The 19888-nt window shown below is 42.0% G+C and overlaps 1 protein-coding gene across 1 annotated transcript in view; it reads left to right on the top strand.

Moving 5' to 3' along the window:
- Positions 1-15198, top strand: part of SLC9A2 (solute carrier family 9 member A2) — an 85156-nt gene extending 69958 nt beyond the window's left edge. The window contains exons 8-12 of the mRNA XM_065890776.1: positions 5610-5771; positions 9782-9878; positions 12113-12244; positions 13716-13806; positions 14828-15198. Coding sequence (XP_065746848.1) covers positions 5610-5771; positions 9782-9878; positions 12113-12244; positions 13716-13806; positions 14828-15198 — 853 coding nt within the window. The remainder of the gene's footprint in view (positions 1-5609; positions 5772-9781; positions 9879-12112; positions 12245-13715; positions 13807-14827) is intronic.
- The last annotated feature ends 4690 nt before the right edge of the window (positions 15199-19888 follow it).

Raw genomic sequence — 19888 nt, 5'->3', positions numbered from 1 at the left:
CACCGGCACATCACTGGCTGGGAAAGCCTTCTGAAGGCGTGCATTTCAGCTGGTCCCTGAAGAGAGATGGACAGGCTCCAAAGTGTACTTGGTGGATCCTTATCACCCTCTTGTTTTTTCTTTTCTAACTTGCTAACAGATCTTCCCCACTGCTGAACTTGACCAACCTACCAATTCATGTAGTTGAACATAAGTGCATTTCTGAGTGCTCACTGTTTGCTCACATGTTCTGCATGATACTGGAGTACATGAAAAGTGCAAGCCATAGACTTGAGCCTTTAAAATTTTGCAAGATAATAAAGGCAACAAAACAGTCACATAGGAAACAGGTGTGTGTGTGTGTGTGTGTGTGTGTATGTGAGAGACATTGGTAAGTAATGAGTTGCAGAGACTATAAGTGATGGCACAACCTTTACAAGCCTGACCACATTGTTTACTAATGTAGAAAGGCCCCTTGGATCTAGCCTGACTTCATAACTAAAGGAAAAATATTTTGTATGTATGGACAGAGTACCCAGTTAGCCAGATGGGGGCACATAGTAATAAAATAAAGCAAAGTAAATTCTCCATTGTAAAAGTATGAAACAAAAGGCCGTTTATCTTGGGCAGTATTCACTTTCTGGGAGGCAGGAGGTAGAGCAGAGAACCCTAGCTCTCTGCCTCATAACTTTCAATGTTACCCTGTTTTACGTCCCTGGGACCTTCCTTGTCTCCGCCAAGCCTGTGATACAGGCTTTTCTGCCTCTTGTTCTCCGTTGTTTTCACAGACAAGCCTTTATCCATCTTCTATCTCCCTTTCAACCCAACTGCTTTTCTTTCTCTCGCATCCTGTCAGTCCTTTCCTGAAGTGGTAAGTGAGCATGGTAACCCAGAACAGTTTGTTCTTTTCCTGAGGGAAGATTGGACTAAGGATTTATCCCACTCCTTCTACCTCTACAGGGGGAAACCGAGACGTGGTGTAAGAATCAGGTCCCCAGGCCCTGGGGCAGTGGTAGGTGATGGAAGAGGTGAATGCTGTGATCGTGTGGTTTGGTCTGGGACTCAGGTGAAGGACTGAATGTCAGAGAAAGTCCGGCTCCATCCTGTGTTCCCGGCAGAGACACTTTATATGTAAGTCTGTTCCAGGCAGACACCTACAGGCACCGGGCTAATTGGACTATGAATACTGGGTTGGCCAAAAAGTTTGTGTTTTTCCATATATGGAAATACCCGAACGAACCTTTTGGCCAACCCAATACTAAATGTCTGAAAGGTAATATTGTTACATGCCCAACATTTTTCTCCGCAGTGTATGTACTTTATTCAATAATTTTATAGACCCTTCCATATTTCCATGCATGAAGTTTTCCAGGTAAATTTCAAATAATTTCCTGGATTGTCAATCACACTGTATGTGGCAAGTAGAGAAGAGAAGTTACTATGGAGGGATTTGGTGCTGGCACAGGCCATTTTTAAAATCAGTTCTCCGATCTCATTTCTGGTCTGTACGTAACTGTTGATGTTACTAAAAATTGCATAAAAAACAAGTGATTGGTTTAGGTGTGTTGGGTATCTTTCCCTTTCCTCTGAAATCCTTTTATTGTGGATTTTTTTAAAGAATAAATTCATTTTATTTATTTATTTGGCTGCATTGGGTCCTGGTTTCTGTGCGAGGGCTTTCTCTGGTTGCGGCGAGCAGGGGCCACTCTTCATCACGGTGCGCAGGCCTCTCACTGTCGCGGCCTCTCCTGTTGCGGAGCACAGGCTCCAGATGCGCAGGCTCAGTAGTTGTGGCTCATGGGCCCAGTTGCTCCGTGGCACGTGGGATCTTCCCAGACCAGGGCTCGAACCCGTGTCCCCTGCATTGGCAGGCAGACTCTCAACCACTGCGCCATCAGGGAAGCCCTATTGTGGATTTTTAATGGTTCTGCCAGAGAATTCTTGAGTCATTTGATCCTTTGAGAACGAAATGAAAGTGTCACGCAGTAGGAAAGTTTCTCACATTTGGCAAAAGTTGTCTAATGATAATGAATAAGTCACCTATGTGTAGCTTGGCACACACGAAAGGTATGGAACTGAAGCAAAGAAAGAAAGTGTACTGGGCTTCCCTGGTGGCACACTGGTTAAGAATCTGCCTGCCAAGGCAGGGGACATGGATTCAAGCCCTGGTCCGGGAAGATTCCCCCATGCCGCGGAGCAACTAAGCCCATGCGCCACAACTACCGAGCCCGTGCTCTAGAGCCCGCGAGCCACAACTACTGAAGCCTGTGTGCCTAGAGCCCAGACTCTGCAACAAGAGAAGCCACCACAATGAGAAGCCTGCGCACCACAGTGAAGAGTAGACCCTGCTTGCTGCAACTAGAGAAAAGCCCGTGCACAGCAACAAAGACCCAAGGCAGCCAAGAATAAATAAATTTTAAAGAAAAGTGCACAATTCCTACACTACATAGATCAGATGTCATTGTCTTTAATGTTTATTCTTCCTTTTGTGGATCTCTAGTGAAAAGCTAAAACAATAATACTAATGATAATAATAATAATAAAAGTTTTAAAAAGATGTTGTGTTGTTGCCAGGTGTCCTGGTTCAATGAGCCTCACATGAAATTCAAAATAAACTTAGAAAAAAGTAGACCCAGTGTTTCGTGCAGCGGCCAGTCAGTAGCAAAGTGCTTTCAGGATGAATCTGTAATTATTCTTAGCCCTCCAGTATTTGGAACAAAGGGCTAGCACCAAGGATGTGGGTTAACATTGCTTCCTTTCATAGCACAGGTGTGCCTGTAAACCTCTTTGGGCTTATGGGGATCACTCTGATACATTAATTTTTTTCTCAACAAATACTTAACTGCATGCTGATTCACTTGAATATCGGCATAACAGTTATGTAACAAACCAACCCAATACGCAGCTGCTCAAAGGAACAGTCACTTGTTATTAAAGTACTTGAGTCAGGAGGCTGAGAGTCAGTTGATCTGGGCTGGGCTTGGCTGATCTGGCCTGGTCTTGCTCCTGCTTCAGAGGGTTGACCAGTCATCAGCTGATCCCGGCTGGCCTTTTCTGGTGTAGGTGGGGTGGCTTAACTCTGCTTCATGCGACATCCACGTTTGTCCTGCGGCTAAGGAGTCACTCTACGTACACATCCTTCTCATGGCGATGTGGCAGCACAAGAAGTGAGCTTCAATGAACAAGCCCATTAATAGCCTCTGGTCTCATCATTGTGTCTGCTAATAGCCCATTGACCAAAGCAGGTGACATTATTCAGCTCAGTGGCAGGAAACTGGACAGAGCAGGGCACCTCGGCCACGGTGGAAGGACATTGCCAAGTAACTTGATATGTTACAGGGTGTGGATCCAGGGAGGAATTGGGATCAGATGATCCAGTCTGCCTGCGTGCTTATGGTGCACCTGGCACTGTTCTAGGCACTGGTGAGACCGGAAAACACACAAACAAAAAACTGCCCATATGGATCACTCTAGTGCTAGGAGACAGAAAATAAAATACATGAGTACATTATATAGCCTGTTAGAAAGTGATGAGTGCTATGGAGAAAAATACGTCTGGGAAGTAGAATAGGGAGTTCTGGGAATGCAATTCTAATGGGATGGATAGGAAAGGCTCTTCTGAGAAAAGACTTTCAAGGAAAGACTTAAAGAAGGTCTGTGAACGAGCCCTGCAAGTGTGCGGGGAAGAGTGTTCTTAGTAGAAGGAACAGTAAGTATAGGGGCCTGGAGGCGGTAGCAGAGCTGGCACATTTCCAGGACAGGAACGACCTCAGAGAGGCTGGACCTGAGTTAGAGCAGCACAGAGCTGAGAGGGGCAGGTCCAAATGGTGCAGGGCCTCCAGGTCATTGTACTTTTACTCAAGTCAGGAGTTGCGTGGTTTGACTTACATTTTAACAGGATCACTCTGGCTTGTGTCGAGAATAGACCATAGGAACACAGTGGTGGAAGCATGGAGACCAACTGGGTCCCCGTTGCAGGAAGCCACTGAGAGAAGATAATGCTGGGACCAGGGTGATGGCAGGAGAAATGGTTCGAAATGGTTCGATTGTTGTGTGTATTTTAATGGTGGAACCGACAGAAATTGTTGATAGAATGGATGTGGGGTATTACTTTGCTAGAGCTGCTTATAACAAAGTACCACACGGTGGTTGTTTAAGTAGAAATTTATTTTCTCATAGTTCTGTGGGCTAGACGTCCAAGAGCAAAGTGTCAGTAGATTTGGTTCCTTCTAAGGCTGTGAGGGAAGGCTCTGCTCCAGGTCTCCTTCCTTGACTTGTAGTGTCTTTCTTTTTACTGCTTCTTCACATGGTCTTACCCCTGTACGTGTCTGTGTTCGAATTTCCTCTTATAATACACACACCAGTCACATTAGATTCGGGCCCACTAATGACCTCATTTTAACTTAATCGAAATACAGTCACATTCTGAGGTCCTGGGAACTAGGACTGTAACATATGAATTTTTAAGGGGACACAGTTCAGGCCATAACATGGAATAGGGGAGAAGCAGGAGAATCAAAAGTGACATCAGGGTTTTTTACCTGGTGGAGTTGTCACTAGCTGAGATGGGGAGGACTTGGGAGAAGATCCTTCTGAGCATGCCAGGTTTGAGACGCCTATGAGATGTGCAAGTGGAGACGCTGAGCAGGGAGCTGGACACTCATTTCTGGGGTTTGGGAGAGAGGCTGGAGTTGCAGACACAAATTTGGGAATTTTGGGTATAGAGGTGCTATTAAAATCCACGAGGGGGCTTCCCTGGTGGCGCAGTGGTTGACAGTCCGCCTGCTTATGCAGGGGACGCGGGTTCGTGCCCCGGTCCGGGAAGATCCCACATGCCGCGGAGCGCCTGGGCTCGTGAGCCATGGCCGCTGAGCCTGTGCGTCCGGAGCCTGTGCTCCGCAACGGGAGAGGCCACGACAGTGAGAGGCCCACGTACCGCAAAAAAAAAAAAAAAAAAAAAAAAAAAAAAAAATCCACGAGGCTGGACAAGACGGGAGAGTGAGTGGAGGTGGAGAAGGGGACCAGGACTGCACCCACTCTGACATAAGAGGAGAGAAAGAAGGAAAAGAACCAACACAAGAGGCTGAGAAAGCGGTAGGAGGGAACCCAGGGGAGTGTGGTGTCCTGGAAGACACTGTTTTAAGCAGGACAGGTTAGGAAGGACTAGCAGTTGACCACTGGGTTTATTTTGTGGGGGTCACTGATGACCTCAGTATGAGTAGCTTCAATGGACAGTTAGAGGCAAAAGCCTGATCTGTGAATGTTCAAGAGAGAATCAGAGGAGAGCAATTGGAGAAAGGGAGTATTAACAACATTTTTGAATAATTTTGCTGAAGGGGGAAGCAGAGACATAGGAAATGTAGAAGTATCTGTATTTTAATCTATAATTAGTGAATATTAGATACATGTATGTTGTGGCTATACACAGAAGTATACTAATATGTGCTCTACATATACATATATGCTCAGGTATGCACATATAAAAATAACTATAATGATCAGACTAACTAAACGCTGCTATTAAATTTCTTCCTGGGACTAGTGGAAATGATTTTATTGGTAAAACCAGGTTTTTCTTCTTAATCCGTGGCATGTTCATTAATCAAAGCTTTGCTTTTCTTTATTTCTAGGTTTAAGAAGTTTGATGACAAGTACCTGCGGAGGCTTTTGATTCGGGAGAACCAACCCAAGTCGAGCATTGTGTCTTTATATAAAAAGCTTGAAATAAAACATGCCATTGAGATGGCAGAGACGGGAATGATAAGTACTGTCCCTTCTTTTGCATCTCTGAAGTAAGTCCTGTTTTGCAAATGAAAGTTAGTATTACTAAATATGTCTTTATAGTTTTGTGAAACCAGTAATAACAGCACATTTGACTTATTTCCTAACATGATTCCTTAAGACCTCACAGCAGCACAAGATCCTGGTTAAAACGTGAAAGCCTGGAAGTGTGTCCATGATGCTGTGTTCTGTCACATCACGGCACACCATGCTGTGTTACTGCAAAGTGGACCAGTCAGAAAGTACTTTGTCATGTTTAGGGTGATCATGCCTTTATGATATCTGCTTTGGGCAGTTCAGTGTGTTCTGAAAGTAAAGCCTCTTTAGCAAGCATTTTGAAATGGAATATTTTAAGGTGCGTTATAATTTGCAATTATAAATATGCATGTAATTACAAAGCTATTTCCTCATGGATTATTTGCAGAGTCATAGTTTAAAGTCTCGGAAAGATCATCAGTGATCATCTTGTGCAGTGGTTGTCAACCCAGGCTGTACGTTAGAAAAACTGTAGGAGCATTTAAACGATACGTATGCCTGCCCCCACCCCCGCCCAGACCAATAAAATCAGGATCTCTGGGGTTGAGGCCCCGGTATAGGTTTATTTATAAGTATATAATAAGCGTATGGAAGTTTCTAATATGCATCCAGGATTGAGATGCATTGACCTAGTCTGTCTCCCTAATTTTAAAAATGAGGAAATGAAGACCCAGAATGTAGAGACTTAAAAGTCTTACAGCAGACTCTTACAGCAAATCCATAGCAGGACAGTAAATACTGTTAGCAGATTAGCAAACGAGTTTATCATGTAAGCATCATTCCTCCTCTACACAAAAATGACAGATTAAGGGTTCCACTGATTTCTTCTTTCACCGATGAGCCTGAAGCTCCTTTAAGCTAAATGTCACCTAAATCAAAATGCTGTCTATGGGATGGTTGAAATGGGAGAGGAAGCTCCAAATCACACCCGACCTTATAAACTGTGATTTTCACTAGGACTATAGTCCCCTATAAAAACTGTGGTAGTTTACACAACCCAGAATAAAAAGAAGGTAGTGGTCAGGATGGCTCAGACATAAAGGCATTATACTGAATTGGAAATGGTGGTGCTTGAGCAGAATGACTGCTTTATAGTCCCAGCACTGCAAGTTACTCACTGTGTGACCTTAAGCTGGTCCATCTGTTTCCCTGATGCTGAGTTTCTTCAAGTAGAAAATGGGGCTAGACTTGATCCTACAGTTTACTCTAGCTTTACAATTTACGATCTTTCTTATGCACTGTTCCTTTTGTGCTTACAGCAAGCAATAATTCAACTATCCAGCTTCTCAAAAGGGAGCCGTTGCCTTTGCGGTCACAGAAGAAGGAAATCTCACTTTTACCTCTGTTCACAGTTCATTTTGAAGCCAGTGGTAGAAGCCAGTAAAGGCAAATGTTTAGGGTTAGGGAAAGTCGGTAACAAAATTAATGGATAGCCACGTAGCTGGGTAAATGATTGCCATATTGACCATTCCACCTCTCCTGAAATGTTTTCTTTAGAGGAAGATAGAAGCAAGAAAGGGAGGCAATAGGGAGTCATATTTCTGGCAATAATGAACTGAGGTCCAGACCAACTACCTTCTGAGAAAACTAGAGGTAAAAGGACAAAATATGTTTTGTCCAAAGTATATTTTAAATATCTGCTTGAAAGCTGGAGAGTACCCTTACAGTGAGGAATTTCTTGGCCAAGAGTCAAAAAAGAGGGAAGTTCAAGAGGATAGAACTGGTATTTGTTGCCATTTTCTCTCTGGAATACAGAGAATGTTATCTGAGACTCTAAAAAGCTAAAACAGAGGTTTTGACAGACTAATTGGTCTTAGAGAATAAAATGGGAATTCAGAACCTACGAAGAAGGAGGAGCATTTGTATGTACTCAGCTCTAGGTTTTCCTTCAAAATCCTACACCTTAACCCTCAAAGGAAAGAAGTCCAGCCTAGAATTATCTCAATTCATGATTGTTTAAATCATCAGAGACTGAGATTGCCTCTATCTCAGCTGCTCAAGAGAAGTACATTTAAATCTTCTCTGGAGGAAATAATATTGTAAAGAGTGTTAAACTATCTCCATCATTTTTTTAATATATAATGTCTAGCACTCAATCCAAAATAACCAAGCATATGAGTAGACAAGGAAATGTGACTGAAAATATTGAGGAAAAGATCAACAAAACATAGAGTAATAATAGGCACAAAGGGGATTCAGATAATTGATTTAACAGACAGTGACTTTAAAATAGAAATAATAATGTGTTTAAGGAAAGAAAATGGCATTGACACTTTTGGCATCCTCATGGAGATTATATAAACAAAAACTATCTAAGTGGAATATTTGAGCTAAAAATAAAGTAACTAAATTTAGGATATCATTTGGTAGGTAGAAAAACAGATTAGACACAGCTGAAGAGAGAAGTGATTAATTGGAAGATAGGACAGAAGGAAATAACCAGAATGAAGAAAAGATGAAAAAGAAATATATGAGATTTCATATATATATATATATATATATATAGTGAAAAGTTCCAGAAGGAGATGAGAGAGAAATTGGTAGAAGCAATATTTTAAGAGATAATGACTGAGAACTTCCCCAAATAGATAAAGGATATGAACTGTGACAACCCCAAGCAGATTAGATAGGGAGAGAACCAAATGAGATACCTGCTAGTAAAACCACTAAAAGTAAAAAATACAAAGAGAACATCTTAAACATACTCAGAGGGAAAAAGAGACTTATTTTCTTCAAAAGAGAAAAAAAACCTGGCAACCGATTTTTCAGCAAAACCAGTGGACACCATTGGTAGCTTGAAAAATTCTGAAAAAATGTAACTGAACCTAGAGCTCCATATCCTGCTAAAATATCCTTCAGAAAAAGTAGAGTTAAAACTTAGGAACTTCTTGCCCTTAGGAACACTAGACAGCACTTCAGAGCTATACTTGGGGACCATTTAGAACAGCAAGATCACCAATAAAAAGCACAAAAATGTGAAACATGGCACTAAATAGGCTGTGAAAAGGACTTTTTTTTTTACAGCATGAGAGCTGAGACAAGGGGGCAGATGAGTTTGGCCTCATTTGGGAACATGCATGCCCAATGACTCAAGTTTTTCTCCACTTTGCACATGTCTGTGAATGACTGGGACAGTGCGATGAGTACTGATAATGTGTTTTATAAATTTTAGCAAGTAGTTGAGCTTGCAAATACGGAATCCCTGAATAATGAGGATCAATTGTATGTACATACATATTATAAATGGTGTCTTTGTAAACGTTTCTAATGAGGTATTTAAAAGAATAGGCCATAATAGCAAAATGCAGCTAAAGTTTTTGTTGGGAAAAAATCCTGTATTAATTTGTGGAGTATTAGAAATAATAAAGTGATAGCATTGCAAGCTACTCTGGTCTTTCCTCTTAAATAATTGCATGAATAGACCCTGAAAAAACTTGTGCATGATTGAACTTGTATGAATGATTTTGACACTGAAATCAATGTTTTAGATTTTTGAATCATTTAAAAATATTGAATAATTCCTAAGTGTTCTTTAAGATTCTTCTTCTTTTTTTAAAAAATTAATTAATTAATATTTTATTTTTGGCTGCGTTGGGTCTTCGTTGCTGCGCGTGGGCTTTCTCTAGTTGCAGCGAGCAGGGGCTACTCTTCATTGTGGTGCACGGGCTTCTCATTGCGGTGGCTTCTCTTGTTGCACAGCACGGGCTCTAGGCGCATGGGCTCAGTAGTTATGGCTTGTGAGCTCTAGAACTCAGGCTCAGTAGTTGTGGCCAATGGGCTTAGTTTCTCTGCGGCATGTGGGATCTTCCTGGACCAGGGCTCGAACCTGTGTCCCCTGCATTGGCAGGCAGATTCTTAACCACTGTGTCACCAGGGAAGTCCCAAGATTATTCTTCTTAAATGGTGATATTATATCGCTAAGAAAGAAAATTGATGAATTTGATACATGTTGAATAGTAAAATATTTTTTTCTAAACTTTCACAGTGACTGTCGTGAAGAAAAAATAAGGAAGCTCACACCTGGTGAAATGGATGAAATTCGAGAAATATTATCAAGAAATCTCTATCAGATCCGTCAGCGAGTAAGAATAATTTACTTAGCAAAATATGTATTTGCCTTTGGCTAAAAATATGCCTTCAGATTAGATGCTGTCCAGTTACAGCGGCTGTTGTCCCACCGTCATGCACCCTCAGCAGGTCCCACACCAGACACTTCCTTCCCTCAGACCCACCCCAGGGTCTGTCCTTTTAGGGTACTGCCCTCCTCCCAGACATCTTGGTCAAGGCTCTAGGCTAGAGACCCAGGGAGCTGGGAGTTCTGCTACCAAAGGATTGGAGATTAAAAAAAAAAAAAAAAAAGTGTGTTATCTAATGGCGAGGAAAGCAATTGATTGCTCTTTTAAAATTTTTTTAATGAAATAGCTTTATTGCTTAGAAGAAGCCTTTTAAAAATGTATTTAACCTTCTTTGTTGTTCATAAAGTGTGATCGTTTCTTCCTTTCCTGTAGCTTCTGAGTCACTTCCTTCAAACAATTTCCAGTTTTAACACCTCGTTCTCATAGTTTGCTAATAATACAGTTAACAGTGCATACAGTTTGCCGAGCCCCATTTCTCTGCATCGCGTGTATTACCTCTTTTAATCCTCTAACAAGTGGTGTTATTTTTGTCTCCATTTTACAGATAAAGAAACTGAGGCACAGTGAGGTGAAGTGGCACAGGGACACAGCAGTTGTCAGGGGTCCCAGTCACTCACATCAGGGCCATTTCTGTGGCTTCTTAGCTGTCCTCCCCACAGACCAGCCCGTTCCATCCGACATGACGGCTGCTCCATTCTTTTCCTCAAGCCCCTTTTAACGCAGCATCCTCCTATTTAAAATGAGACAAAGCAGTCGTGGCTTTCAGGCTAAACTAACTATTCTTTCAGCCTTTGGGATCTATTTTTAAGTTCCCCTTTCTACCTCTCCCTCAGCCACCCAGACACCCACGGAGGACAGGTCTGAATTCATTCCTTGGACTGTGTTGCTCTCCCCTGTGTCTCCACTTGGAATGTCCCACTTCTTCCTGTCAGTCCATCCATATTCTCCAATTTTTAAGGTTTCCCCAACGCCCTCTATGTTGTTCCCAGACCTGTCTTTGAATGGGATAATAGCACTTAGAGCTCCTACATGCCACGCAGTTCTAGTACCTCCTTTCGTGATTTAGTTATTATTTTGCTAGCTTTCAATGCCCAACTAAGATAGCTAGTTCCTCAAGGCAGGAATTGAGTGCTGTTCTGCATTACTTCTGTTTATTACTTCTGCTAGGTCTGATATAGTTCTGGGGATAAGGGTATTCCCAAGAAGTACACATTATTTCTATCAGAAAATGAATTTAATTACTAAATACAATTTATTTTAGGAAGTGGATTTCTCTAGAGCTTGTAAAACTAAAAATATTATGCCCTGGACAGCCCTCGTTTATAAATCGTATGGCTTCAAATACCAGGACATGATCATTAGTGAGGGAGCCAGCAGCTTTTCTCAATTTGAAAAGAAGAAATGTTCTTGACTTAATAGAGGGTCATGGCGCCACCAAGTGGCCCAAAGTGGTTGGTTTCTATACTAGCAATTACTATTCAATAGGGAAGGTATGAGTTGACTTGTGTTTTTCCCTGGCCACTACTGATGGGTACCTATAGACAGGGTACTTCAGGGTAGTCGAAGGTGCTTGATGAATTCGATCGTTTTCTCATTTATAAAGATCACACTTTTCAATGAAAAAAAGTATTCACCAACTCTCATTAGAAGATGAATTCTTCTTTTTTCTTAAGTAGAGGATTTTATTTGGTTGAATCAAATACATAGTTATTGAATACATGTGTGGATATATGTATTGAATATATCTATGAATAGAACAAAGCACTATATTCCCTGCAGAAGATACAAATGAATAAAGTACAGCTCCTGCTCTGACACATTTAGACAAGACCACCACCATCACCATCTTCATCACAGCTAATAACAGTAGGTAATTATCAATTGAGCACTTCTCTGTGCCCAGCACAGTTGTAAGGGTTTCTGTGACACCGATACATCATATATCTCTACAAATAACTTGAAATTCCTACCACTGTTACCCTTAAATTGAGATTTGGTAGAACATGAATTCGTTCAAAATTTGAAAGAATGTTAACTTCTATACTTCTCGTTTTTCCCCTCTGCACATTCATTGTTAAGTACCTATCAGAGGTGCAAAGCCAAAGAAATGGAGTAAAGTTTTGGAATTTCCGGGCAGTGATCATCGTTTTTGTAATATGTTGCTTGTGTTTTCATTTCAGACTTTGTCCTACAACCGACACAATCTGACTGCCGACACGAGTGAGAGGCAAGCCAAGGAGATCCTGATCCGTCGAAGGCACAGCCTTCGGGAAAGCGTTCGCAAGGACAGCAGCTTGAATCGGGAGCACAGGGTAAGGGGGCTTCGTGGCTCTGGGACGCAGAAGCCTTCCAACGGCAAAGCCAGGATGGCCCTGGGGGGCTGATTCACAGGAATCCTGGGATGGAGCTCATCATCACGTCTTTCCAGACGTTGCTCGGACACCTATCACCTTCCAGACACTGTCTAGGCACTTGGAATACGTTGGTGAACAAAATGACAGAGCTCTTTTTCCTGGTGGAATTCACATTCTAGTGGGGGAGAAGGCCACCAGGAATGGGCAGAATAAGAAAACTATCTGTTATGTTAGACGCAGTAAGTGCTGTGGACAAAATAAACCTAAAAGGGCTGAGGAAGGAGATTGGGAGGATGGAGAAGGGTCATACAGGGTACAGGTTTTTTTTTGTTTTTAACATCTTTATTGGGGTATAATTGCTTTACAATGGTGTGTTAGTTTCTGCTCTATAACAAAGTGAATCAGTTATACATATATATATGTTCCCATATCTCTTCCCTCTTGCGTCTCCCTCCCTCCCACCCTCCCACCCTCTCTATCCCACCCTCCCACACTCCCTATCCCACCCCTCCAGGCGGTCACAAAGCACGGAGCTGATATCTCTGTCAGGGTACAGTTTTAAACTGAATGGAAGGGCCAGGCTTCATTTGGAGTCTTGTTTGACCTTTCCAGGGAGCGGGTGCAGCCTGAAGGGGGGCTGCCGTGCGTGCATGTGTGGAAACTTCTAGGAGGCCGTGTGTGTGTGTGTGCGTGTGCGCGCACGTCAGGGGAGTTTCAGAGGCTGCATGCTCAGCATTCGACTTGGTCCAGGGCATTGCCATAGATAAGGAAGCTACTTTAAAAGGATATTCTGAATGATTGATCGGACAGAGCAGGCAGTGCATCTCATTCTCAATAATGTTCTATACTGAGCTGTCAGAGACCAAAACGGTTATGTGTGAACAATATTATTATTTTTTTTACATGTGAAATGTGGCAGCATCGATTAAAAGTTAAAGAAACTAGAGACTGTGGCTTTAGAAATGCCAGCAAGTTGGCTATAGTAATACTTTCTGTTCTGTCATTTTCAAGATTTGTGAAAGTAAATACAACTTAAACATGCTACATGTTTCATGTATCTTCCTCCCTATCCATGTAGGTTCTAAGTCTTTTTTAGTAATGCTGTCATAAGTGGGTGTTTCTGTAGCTTTTCTTTAAGAAAAGCTGGTGGTTTTCATACCTTGTTCCTAAGGGTCCCACTTTGTTTTCCTTAGTAGTACTGATTTCCATGATATTTTAGGAGAGGTTTTACCTATTTTAAATAAAATGACTATTACTTGGAAATTTATTCCCCATCCCTATAGCTCCTCACCCAGTAGTTTCGGAATCCAGAGCTAACATTTTAATTTTTAACACCAAGGTTAGGTTTGACATGAATTCTAAGCCCGTAACATACAATAAGTGACATGTGTGTCATCTAAACAAGGTTTTCTATTTTTTTGTTTTACAGATTTCCACCTCAACCTCCCGATATTTATCCTTACCAAAAAATACAAAGCTTCCAGAAAAGCTACAAAAGAAAAAGAATATTTCTAATGGAGGTATTGAATACAGCTGGAGCAAAAAGACTTTAAACTTATTTATTAGTGTTTATAAAATAGAAAATTTTTCCTTCTTTTTTAAGGACAATGAGTTCAGTCATTTGCAAATCTATAATAATAATTTGGTGACCTTTCATTAGTGTTGCATCCTTTTGGAATGGAGTTCTGTGCACGTTATACGTAATTCAATCAGTTATTTGATTCTATTCGATATAGCAAAAGCAGATGTCACCGTGTGTGGCTGATGAACAGGTAAATAGAAAGTTGTCAGTCTTCAAAGGTTTAAATTTAATTCTATTACTCTTACAACATTTCTAACTTTAAATGTTCATAATAATTTTAATATATTTTCATAAAGGCAACTATATAATTGACTTCTGGCTGTAATTATTAAAGCTTTGACATGACGGCTAACATCTCTTCATTTGATGGTAATCTTTATGTAGATTGCAAGCCATAGTGGTGTTTTGACCATTTTATGAAAATAAAGAGGAAATAAAGCTGTGCATGAGATTGTACGTCCTAGATCAAGACAAGAATCTTCATAATAGCAGCTAATTACTGATCTGTTTACAGTGTGCCAGACACTGAACTGAGCCCCCTGGGGCCGTTCTGACGGGGCAGGTGAGCGCACAGCTGCCGCCAGGTGGTCTCAGTTTGACATCCATCTCCACCACTTACTAATATCTTTTGAACCTCAGTTACTTCATATGTAAAGTGGGTGGTTATGAGGATTCAGTAGGTTAATGCACTTAAAAGTGCTTAGGACAGTGGCTGGCACATGGGAAGCTCTTCAGAATTAGCAAGAGTACACACTTGTGGACACGCGTGCTCGCGGGACTTATGCACGCGCCCAGGACTCAGCTGGAGTCGGGGTGAGCCCTCTGGCCTCCCTGCCCGACCCCCAGAGCCCCAGGGAGGGCACAGCAGGTGCCAGACCCACAAATGTATTGGCCAGTCGCCTGTAACACCTTCTCCCTAAAAGGCCCGCCCACACTGTCCTTCTTTTGCTCTCTGGCAGGTGGCAACAGCAGTGACTCAGACCCAGACGTCGGGACCACCGTCCTCAACCTGCAGCCCCGAGCCAGGCGCTTCTTGCCAGAACAGTTCTCAAAGAAAGCCCCCCAGGCCTATAAAATGGAATGGAAGAACGAGGTAGATGCTGATTCCAGGCAAGGGCAGCCCTCCAGCTCCCCAGCTGCCCACAGCAAAGAGGGGGGCCCCCAGGCCCCAGGCGTGCTCTGCCAGCCCCTCCTCTCCAAAGGTCACTTTGGCTCCATGCGGGGCGACCGTATGAACGAAGGCATCCGACCCAAGGCGCCACCTAGGCTGGTCCGAAGGGCATCAGAACCTGGAAACCGGAAAGGTCGATTCGGGATTGAGAAGCCTTAATGGAAACGGCCAAAGCAGACCTGGGGGGACCGGCCCTGCCCAGCTGTGGCTGGTTACCCAGCAACCTGACACAGCAAGGGAATCCACTTCCAACCCTCTATGCATCTAAATACTGTCCTTGGGTGGTAGAGCCATGCCTTTGATCCATGGGGCAAATGCTTATCCCAAGAAGCAGAAAATCAAAGAAACAAAAGCCCCATAAAATGTCTCATATGACCTGTTGCTAGCAGTTGTATTCTGTGCAAGCCTGAAGAAAAAAAAGCCACGTGTGCCTTTATTGAACTTGAAGGACAGAACTTGAAATTTTTAACACACCCTTGTTGGTGAAAGTTTTAATATATACATGTATGCCTCAGATTTTATTTATGAAAAAATATGTATATCTGTAATTAGTTTTTCAGTGAACGGCACTGAAAATACTCAGAACACCTTTCCATGGCATCCAGGGCAGCTCCTAGAGGATGGGGGGCGTCAGCTCAGGGTGGAGGTGTTTCCTGATCCTGAGCTGACGCCAGTTGGTTAAGGAAGAGTACGGCACGGAGCAGAGACCCCTGAGGATGGCAACAGCCAGAGCATCTAGGCAGAACCTCGTGGCCTGGCTCCCAGACTGTAGCACCTATGAAATGATGAGAGTCAGCTGGTTTTCAATTTGTTCCTCGTTCTACCGCGTGTTTTGGGTGACATCTAGATTCCATCTCCCCGTCGTGTTTAAATGGTACAAAGAGAAGGGCTGTGTGGGTGACACCAGCTTATGCTGTATGCCAGACACAGAGCCAGCTTGTGACGAAGTCTGGCCTCACGTGGTGGGTGTGGAGATGACAGGGCAGCGCCTGCACAGCTGGCTGCAGGGTTTTCTCTTGTGCAATACTGGGAGGAGGATGCAGGAGACCCCCCTGTCACGCCCACCTGCAGCCACCTGCTTTAGACCTTTTCTGTAGCACATTCTAGAACTTTGAATCCAGGACAGAGGCTCCAAGCAGACAAAGATAAAAGTAGGGATAAACAATATTCCAATGTTTAACCAATTGGTGAGAATTCAGGTTTTGAATTTTATGCAGGAAGCACTTTGGAGAATGTGGAGTTCTCTTTTTTTTGCACTAGTCTGTAATTTCTTACCTCTCCCCCCTCAAGAAAGTAGTAGCTCAAATTCTTCATCTAAAAACGAATTCTACTCATCTGAGTACTTTTTAAAAGTACAGCAGAAAGACAAGAAGTGGAACATAATCATTCAAGATTAATATTGGAATCTCTCAGACGATAGATTTTATTGGCCTGTCACTCTTCCCAGAAAAACCCCCTCTTTAAAACTTGACTAGAACAAGACTCAAAATTTCTGGGTTTAGATATGAGATGAAGCCACTCATGTAGTCCCTTGGATTCACATTGGAGATACAGCAAAGGAGACAAGTGACCACCTACAATTGCTGGAAAAAGATGAATAAATTCAACAAAAAGATCCGGTACTTAGAAATCCTCAGCCGTAAATCTTATCCCTTCCTTCTTCCTCCACCAACGTGAAGTAAGTCTTCTACCTTTTTTTCTCATGTTCTAAAATCTTGGAATACTGCTAGATTGTTGGGCATGAGACAGAGGGAAGGGTAAACACACAAGGTACAAGTTCAAAAAGTGCACGATTTCTTTCCCAAACTCTCCCAGGTTGATCAGTGGAAAGCAGTGTAGACGTAATTTGAAAACTGCAAGTTTAGGACCCTGTGCCAAAATTCTTAATTTTAAATGGAAATATTTATATATAAAAATATATATATGTATTTCATCTGCTGGAAATAAATTAAAACTGACTTTTAATTTAGAATTTTCATTATAGGACTATGATTCACCAAGAGATGTGATGTATATTTTTGAGAGTTTGAAGACTAAGTGACAGTTTATGAAATCTGAAAAGGAAACTGAGATGTAAAATGATCTTAAAAATGAATTTCCTGATTTTTCTTGGTGTCCTAGATTAATAAATATTAGAAGGAGTCTAACGTTCTGGAACAGAAGGAGAAAAACATGGAAATGTTTATCATGATACTTCTTGTTAAGCACGTAGACCAAATTCAGCTTTCACCAATTAAAAATCAGGTAAAACACCTGGATGACATTGTGTAAATTTCTAAGAAGGAACACTTACATCATTTTATCTTTATTATCAGTTTAAATTTTTCCTTATCTGTGGAATGATAAAATCGATGAAAAAGAAATTTGACTTTAGTATTTTCTCTGTACCTTCTTTTTATGAAATTATTAATTTCTAGACACTACAGGAGGAGAGGGTATGGAGTTGAAACCCTTTAACTAAATGTCACAACAATCTAAATTTCTGCAGTACAGAAACATCCCTGCCCTTGTAAATGATTCCCTTGTTTCAAACAACACTTGATCCGGCCAGAGTTCCACTGTGATTGTGGAATTTTGATGGGTCTTTAATATTTGTTGTCAAAAAAATTGATTTGAACTATTTACAAAGTCAGGGCTTATTTCTTTATATGTGATGCTAAGGCCGGTTATTGGGAGCAGTTCTGTCAGTTAGCAGACGATTAGAAATTGGCCCCAAAGTCTGACACTTTTTAGAAACGTGCGTTTGCTGTATATGCCCGCAAATATTCAGGGTGAAACTCCCTTCGGCTTTTGTTAAGTTTTGGAGTCGGGGTGTACCGTTTTACCTGGCGGGGGGCGGGCATGTTTGTTTACCTAAGAAGCGAGAAGCAGTTACATGTCTCAGCACATTTTGCATCTGTTGCATTGCCCAAATCATGTTTATGTTAAAACTGGCATTTCACAAACAAGTATGAGAACTAATATTTTATTAGTTCCAAGTGCATACTTTACTCTTTCAAGAGTGATTGAAGGGTTTCTTTGTGCAGTTGATGTAGCTGTGACATTATCTGTTGAGGCCTGAACACTGAATGTTGATTCCCTCCGTCAGCTTGAATAAGCCAGGCTCAGGAATCAGAACTGTCTGGTGATCTGGGATTTTCTGGTTCATTTTTTTTTCTCCACTCTTAGAGCAAAATGGGTAGTTTGCTGGGGTTTTTTTTTTTTTTTTTTTTTTTTTGATGTGAACCAATTTTTTTTAGTCTTTATTGAATTTCTTACAATATTGCTTCTGTTTTATATTTTGGTTTTTTGGTGGCAAGGCATGTGGGATCTTAGCTCCTTGACCAGGGATTGAACCCGCACCCCCTGCGTTGGAAGGCAAAGTCTTAACCACAGGACTGCCAGGGAAGTCCCAGCTTGCTGGTATTTTATATCCCACATTTCAACCAGGTCCTTTCTTCAACCTACCTGCAAGGCAAGTGAGAGCCCCAGCTGGTACCTGCTGCCTGGCAGGGACCATAGCTCTCGTCCACGATAAATGACAGCTCCCTTTGGAATTTTTCCCAATGTCATTCACTCCCCATGTGGCTGACACACTCAGACGGTCGGTCAGCAGATGGTGGCCAAATACCCACATGGTTAGTTAGTTGTTGAGTGTTTTCAGTGTTCTGCTGGCACATCAATTTCCAATCCCTTTTATATTTCTAGTTTTCTACAATTCTTTTTCAAATAAAATTCTACTTGACTACCTCTAAGAATAGTCAATAAACTGTGGGTAGTTCTCATACCGGTCTGGTCAGGGAATGAGTTTTTCTGTGTGCAGAGTTAACCTAGCTACTGTAAATGGATGGTCACGTTTCAACCCGCATGGCCTATTGATTCTTTTGGATGGCTCGGGACCTCTCAGTCTGTCACAGAGGTTTTATGGGGACCCGTCATCCTCGTATTGTAGGGTGGAGAAAATCCCTCTGTGAGATGCCGACTTTAACGCTGGACATACTGGTGGTGACTTTTCTGATTTTCACTTCTGTAACGAAATACTTTGAATTAAATATTCAAATGTTTTTCCCCTTTTTTATTTCATTGGGTCCTGCTGAGTCATAAGTATGAGTGGTAACTGAATTTCTAATTTAAATGAGGCTTTTTTTCTACTTAAATTTCTAATTTAAACGAGGCCTCCAGTTACAGTATCTGCCAAACAAATTGTATGTGTGTACGCTGACAAAGGAGTGCTTCTCCTGGTTTCTGTGAAATGTCGTACAGAAGTTTAAAATATTAAGTTACATGGAAACGTTTAATTAGTCACTATGGAGAAAATCATACATCACATGAAACTAGGAAAGCCCCAGAAATTCCAACTTTTATATTTATACATCAAAACCATTCTCATTTGTACTAAATGGGGTCATGAGAGCTGGAATTTGTGAAAGAAGAATTTTTAAGAGTATTAAAGTAGTTTCAGGGCCTTCCCTGGTGGCACAGTGGTTGAGAATCTGCCTGCCAATGCAGGGGACACGGGTTCGAGCTCTGGTCTGGGAAGATCCCACACGCCGCGGAGCAACTAAGCCCCGTGAGCCACAACTACTGAGCCTGCGCTCTAGAGCCCATGAGCCACAACTACTGAGCCTATGTGCCGCAACTACGGATGCCCACGCACCTACAGCCCGTGCTCCACAACAAGAGAAGCCACTGCAATGAGAAACCCGCACACTGCAATGAAGGGTAGCCCCCGCTCTCCGCAACTAGAGAGAGCCCGCGCGCAGCAATGATCACCCAACACAGCCAAAATTAAATAAATAAACTCATTAACAAAAACAAATAATAAAATATATTTTACACATGAGCCACTCTTTGGGAACATAGTGTTGTA

The sequence above is a fragment of the Phocoena phocoena genome, chromosome 14 (genome assembly GCF_963924675.1).
Source record: "Phocoena phocoena chromosome 14, mPhoPho1.1, whole genome shotgun sequence".
Lineage (NCBI taxonomy): Eukaryota > Metazoa > Chordata > Mammalia > Artiodactyla > Phocoenidae > Phocoena > Phocoena phocoena.
The sequence above is the reverse complement of the archived record's forward strand: the minus strand, read 5'-3'. Positions and strand labels throughout refer to the sequence as shown.